Source organism: Bison bison, unplaced genomic scaffold, assembly GCF_000754665.1.
Source record: "Bison bison bison isolate TAMUID 2011002044 unplaced genomic scaffold, Bison_UMD1.0 scf7180017864248, whole genome shotgun sequence".
Classification (NCBI taxonomy): Eukaryota; Metazoa; Chordata; class Mammalia; order Artiodactyla; family Bovidae; genus Bison; species Bison bison.
The window spans coordinates 1,366,586-1,372,581 of NW_011494820.1; the positions used below are offsets into that span (position 1 = coordinate 1,366,586).

The following is a 5,996-nucleotide window of genomic DNA, read 5'->3' on the forward strand; positions in this document are numbered from 1 at the left end:
GAAGATGAGCTCCAGGTGGGTCTCAAAAGTTTTCAAAACTGAACCAAGGCCTCCTAAGACCTCAGAATGCAGAACAGGAAAAACTGGTCTCCTCTTCCAGGCCAGGGGCCGAGAGGGAGCTGCTGGGAGGGAGTCCCCTTGGCTCCAGTTCCCTGTGACAGCTTGGTTTCCACAGAACCTAGGTGTGAAGACCGGTGTTGTCTGGAGAGGGGTCCTGCATGAGGCCACCCACAAACTTTAATGCCTGAGTATGCTGTGGCCTGGTAGGCCCAGGGCAGGCGGCTTCTCCCACAGATCTAGCGCTGCTTGAGGCGGCGCCTGGCTTTGGGGGCTCCTGGTGGCCCCAAGAAGCAAGAGAGATTCCCAAATAAGCTCTGTAATTTGCTCTGGGACTGCCCCCCACACATACCAGAAGTTATAGCTGAAGAGCTACTCTGCCCACCCTGCCCCACTAAAGGTAGCTTCTAGAAGCTTCTGGACAAACAAGCATCAGCGAAGTCTAGGTTCTAAGCCTGGGTCTGCAGTTTGGGGCTGTGTGACATTAAACTCCTCAGCTGGCAACGAGGTGATCACCGCCACTGCACCGAGACACAAGGCGGGCGGCCTAAACTCAGGGGGGCCTCATGTTGAGCCCCTCATCCCTGCCCAATGCCGGGATGTGCCCTGAGGCCACTGTCCTCCCTGTGCTCCGAGTACCAAGACAAGGTGCTCTAGAAGGAGTGGAGCTACACTCAGAAGGAAGAACCCACTGCTCACCCTCCTTTCAGGGTATTGATCCTGCCAGGGCTCAGGACACAGCTGCAGGGCATGCGGGCCTCAGAAAATGATTGTCACATGATTGTGCGGAGGGGAGATGCACTGGGCTTATTAAAAACACTCATTCTTTAGAAGCTCTGGGATTTGATCAGATAAAACTTTATGGGCCTGCGTTCTCTGTCCTGAAATCAGCTAAAGTAAGTTCAGCTAAATCACTGAACTGATGCCACTTAAAAACTCTCACTGCCATTAAAAAAAGGCCCCAACACAGTGGTGCAGAGAAAGACCAGACATAAAATTATAAAATAGCCTTATAAAACTTAGGCTTACACAGAGGCAGGCAATGAAAAGAGCTGGAAGACAGAAGACACGCAAGGATTTTATCCTTTGCTTCTCAGACTTTCTATGATAACCATAACATCTTTTATACTGACAAACATACTCTTAAAAAAATTAAAGACCTTGTAAGGTCAATGGGTTGGAGTAGGTGAGATGTTCACACACCCCCAGACGGGGAAACTGAGAAGTCAGCTGATCCCACCCGAGACCGTATGGCATGGGTGGGGGCCAGGCACAGGGGGACACAGTTGGTGAGGGTAGACACAGGGTGCCCTGAGGATACCATGTGTGATGGGCAGAGAAGGAATCCCTGGGATTGTAGCTGAGTGAACACACCTTTTAGCCCCCACATACTAGCACAGGGAAGGGGACCTGCCCTCAGCCTCGCCAGCTCTGGGCAGTCTGAGCAGCTCTAGCTCCACTGAGCCCTGGGGCTTTGCCTGACAACTGCCATGGGCCAACACCAGCCCGTCTGCCACACAGGTGCACCCTTCAGGAACTCAAAGCTCCCCCAGCCCTGCCTGCCCAGGCTGTCTGAGTCTCATAGAGCATGGCGGTGGGGGTGGGGGGTTATGGGGGGTGAGAGGTCACTGAGATAGGATCACTGCAGGGCACGGGATGGGAGGCACTTTGCTAGGTGCCCACCTCCACCCCACTAAGCACCACCCTGGCCCTATGCCCCTCAGCCTGGCCCCTGACACTCACCCTGTGGTTTCCCAACACGTAGAAGATGTGACCTAGGAGCACGAGGGAGCAGGCTGTGAGCCGATTCAGGTCCTCCGCGTTGGACATCTTCAGGGTTTCCCGCAGAAAACGCCTTCGTGAGAAGAACAGATGCTGAGGCCCCACTGGGAGGGCTTTGGGGAAGAAAAGGCAGCCTTGGGGCCCTGAGCAGAGACCACCTGGGGGAGGGTGGGAAGGGCAGGAACAGGGGGCCTGGGCACATGCCATTGGGGGAAGAGGAACATAGAGAAGTGCCGGGTACAGGGCCACCTGCCCTCTCCAGTACTTACTTGGCCTCATTATAGCGTCCCTGGAAGAAGGAGAAAAGCCCACGCACGTAGAAAGCCGCTGCTCGGAGGCAGTGTGAGCTGAGGAAGAGTGGAGCATCACACCTTAGTGAGTTTTAATGAAAGCAGCAGATTTACAAATGGGGATTGGGTGGGAGGATGGGAGGTGTTGGGGTACACGGGCAGTCTGGGGCCCCACAGATGCTCACGCTACCAAGAGCAGAGAAAGCATAAGAGAGTTGGTAAAGTGGGACTTGGGGCCTGGGGCTGCCTACCTGACAGGGAAGCTGTGGTCTGGATTGATCCTCTCCAACAAACTGTACAGCTGTGAAAGCAATGTCTGCAAGTTAGGATAACTCTGCATTTCTAAAAATGAGAGGGTTTGGCCCCAGTATGCCAGTAAGTAACTAGGGCTGCCTGCAACTTCCTAACCCAGTCTCATGGCATATGCCCGTACCTCAAATCCCATGCCTGAGTGCAACCTGCCGGGAGAAGGGGCAGAACCTGCAACCCTGCTGACATCTTAGGCTCCCTTTGGCTGATGTATAGAGGGGAAGCTGGGTTGGGGGGTGAGGGCTGAAGTGGGCTGAGGCTGTGCCCAGTACCCCCGAAGTCCCTTCAGGAGGCACACACTGTGGTGGGGGTGGAGGTGAGACAAAGGAGCCAAACTCCTCTGAGACCCACAGAGACCACATCAGGCCCTCAAGACCCTGCCCTGCTGTGCTCTCAGGCCACTGGAGCAGCTAGACGGGGCTTTCTGCCCAAAGCATTCAAACCAACCAACTATGTGTGACATCAGCTAAGTACAGGGCCATCTCTCTTTGTAGCCAAGAGATGATAGTGGCCTGAACTAAAAAATGAAGGTCACAGGTATGGAGACAAGTGATGGATCTGAGCTACTTCAGAGGGCTCCGGGCTGGAGGGAAATGGCAGGGCTAAGGGGGTGTCACAACGGGAACCTGGTGGGAGGTACTTATCCTGGGGGGCAAGCTCTGGCGCCCACCTCCCTGCTCCAGCAGGCTGGGGCACTAGAACACCTAGGAGCCTAATGCAGACAGGAGCCCAAGGTGTCACTCCTCGAAACTGAGCCATGAGGCCTCGCTGACAGACAGCTGGAATAGACAGCTGAGAGAAGAAGAAATTTTCTTTTTTCCCCCAAGGGATTCAATGGTTGGCTAGTTTTCAGTAGAGAGAAATGGTAATTTGCTACGGAAACGTTTCTGTCCTAGACTTGGCCTCCCCCAAGCCACGCCCATGCTCCACTCTGTGGGACACTTTGTTGGAAGGAAAATACCCTAGGGTCAAGAGATTTGATGGTGCCCAGGCCCACACTTCCCACACACCTCCCTCCAAGTAAGAGTTGAAAGGATACCAAACATGAAGCATGTCACCTACTACCTCTTGGTGTCTATTTCCTTCCCGTATATACACACTCGCCAGGTTGGTCACGATGAAGGCCCATAGCTCCTGGTGATTTGTGAGCTGGAATATGGGAGACACAGGGCATTAGGGGGCCCAGCTGGGCAGTCATGTCCCTTGGGGGTCGCTTGGCGGCATCAGAGCCACCCAAACGCTCCACAACAGCTACCTTGGAATCTTCTTACTCTTTTTATTCCAAACACACATACACACCCCTGCCTCCTGAACCTAAGGACAACAAAACTGTTAGTTCCTATCATTATAAAATAATCACCTGCATTATAGGAAACTCAGGAAACAGAAAAGCACAGCCAGCCACCCCAGAGCCTGTCCTCAGAACACGCCACAGTTTGCTCCATTCTCTGCTGTCTCACTCTGAGACCTGGGTGCCCCCCCGACACCTCAGGTGGTCACCCCAGGACCCCAGTGTGTGTAAACACAGCAGAGGAGCATGCTTGCTGGTTCCTCTGCTAATGGCTGGTGGTAGACAGACTGCTGTCCCCAGTTTTTCTGGAGGAACAAGAATGGCCATGAAAGGAACCAATCTGAGTGGTATGAGCACTGCTCAGACCCTGGGGGCTGAGCATTCTAAACAGGGCTCAGCGAGTGCAACTGTCTAAGAAGCCAAGAATGCCTACGAAGCACAAACCCCACCTGGAGGACCCTGGCAGGTGCCAAGGAGATCCAGAGGGTTGTCTGATCTGAGCAAAGATGCTCCGATATGTTTGTCACAGGACCACAGGAAACATGTTTGGTGTCATGAGGGGTCTGGATCCAAGTTCTGGTTCTACCACCACTTCCCCCACCAGGTCGGTGGACACAGCCCCTGGCGGCACACACCATCTGCTGGGAACTTTGATGTTGAAACAAAGCAGCAATTTGTGTAGGAAGTGGGACACAGAAGGAGTGTCTAAGAGACCTTCAAGGACCACAGGCAATGAGGGGAGGTCTCAGCACCACTGGAGTGAGCAGCACCAGGGCCCAAGTAGCTGGGACACAAGTCAACATCACCTGGTGGACCACCGGGAGGACGGGAATCCGCAGTGAAAGTGGCTAACCAGGGCATGTCCAGCAGGTGCCCGGCTCAAGACAACCTCCTTGAGGCTATCCTCTGAGTTAGTTGGGGAAGCCCCACCCCAGGGTGCCCAGGGTGCCCCCTTGCCCATAGCTATCCTGCATCAGGCTGTGCTGCCAGCACTGGCCTGTCCGTACCCGGGCAGCACAAGGCCTGACAAAGGAAGCCCTGGATAAATGGCACAGCACTGTCGCAGCTGGCACCAGGCTGGACACTGGGGAGTCACCCACTGACCACGGTTTGTGTGGCTGTTGTCCCGACTCCTTACTGAGAAGCACCTCCTGCCCCATGAAGTGAGGGCCGGCACCTTACCCGCAACGCTGTGGTGAACTGGGCTTCAGCGTTGTCCATGCAGTTGACAGAGACACAGTACAGCCCCTAGAAGAAGATGGTGCCAGGGCTCAGAGCCACATGCGGCTCGCCTAGGGCTGCACCCAGGCAAGCCTGACAAGAGACTCTACCGAGCCCGCTGTATCTGAGCTTTACCCTGACCATGGAGAGGAAGACGGCATGCTTCATTATTCCTGCCTCCTGGGACCTGAGTCAACTTGGACTTATGAGATGCTTGTCAGAATGGAGTCCACGGGAAAGGTTCTAAATCCTGCCTGGGGTGTTGGTCACAGGGATGGGGCTGGGGGCGGGCAGCCCTCACGCACTCACCAGCAGCGTGTGCAGCTGTGCCGCGTGGTTGGAGAAGAGCCGGGGCGACTGCTGGCACAGCTGACAGACCTGGGAGATCTGCAGGGAGACAGCATGTCTGACATCACTGTAACGTGGGACCCAGGGCCCCAGCAGCATCGAGAAAGAGGCCCCCAAAGCCAGTGGGGGTACCCGCATACCACCCAGTCTAACCTGGGCATAAAGTCCCAGCAGAGGTGCCCACTGTGAGGATGTTGCCCCTTGTCTGGTTCTCCGCCTCCTCCCTTTGCAGCCTGTGTCTTAGTCATATAGTACCTACATCCTCATCAAGGACCCCATGCCCTTTCAGGAAGGTGGGTGTCAAGGATTACGGATCACTGGGCAGGAGGGGTGCTAGAATTGCCACCAGCAGACTCTAAAACCCCAGACCCCATGTTCCTTGGGCACAAGAACTTGTAGGTAAAAACCTGATGATGTCCATGCAGGCTCATGGCTGGCCAGGTCACGTTCTCCCCAGTGACACCCTCAGGACCCAGCCTTCCCCTGCTGCGTGCCCGCGGCCCCAGGGCCTACCTCCTGCAGCGCAGTGGCCTTGTGTCCTGTGACGAGCCGGCACATGATGATGTGCTCCAGCAGGATCACTTGGAAGGAGGACAGGATGGGGCTGCAGTCGAGCACTGGGGGCGAGAGGCAGGGGTGAGGCCCTGAGGCACTTGAGGAGACCACACCAAAGAGACAAGACCCACGTCCCTGCCTCC

The 5,996-nt window shown here is 55.4% G+C and overlaps 1 protein-coding gene across 2 annotated transcripts in view; it reads right to left on the bottom strand.

The window, feature by feature from the left end:
• Positions 1-5,996, bottom strand: part of MAU2 (MAU2 sister chromatid cohesion factor) — a 38,913-nt gene that overhangs the window by 5,370 nt on the left and 27,547 nt on the right. For both annotated transcript variants that reach the window (XR_825883.1, XM_010847254.1), the window contains 7 exons: positions 5,812-5,915; positions 5,260-5,337; positions 4,912-4,977; positions 3,501-3,587; positions 2,381-2,430; positions 2,109-2,186; positions 1,801-1,912 (listed from right to left, as the gene is read on the bottom strand). Coding sequence is in view for 1 of the 2 variants with exons in the window: in XM_010847254.1 (XP_010845556.1) it covers positions 1,801-1,912; positions 2,109-2,186; positions 2,381-2,430; positions 3,501-3,587; positions 4,912-4,977; positions 5,260-5,337; positions 5,812-5,915 (575 nt within the window). In the remaining variant the exon portion in view is untranslated. The remainder of the gene's footprint in view (positions 1-1,800; positions 1,913-2,108; positions 2,187-2,380; positions 2,431-3,500; positions 3,588-4,911; positions 4,978-5,259; positions 5,338-5,811; positions 5,916-5,996) is intronic.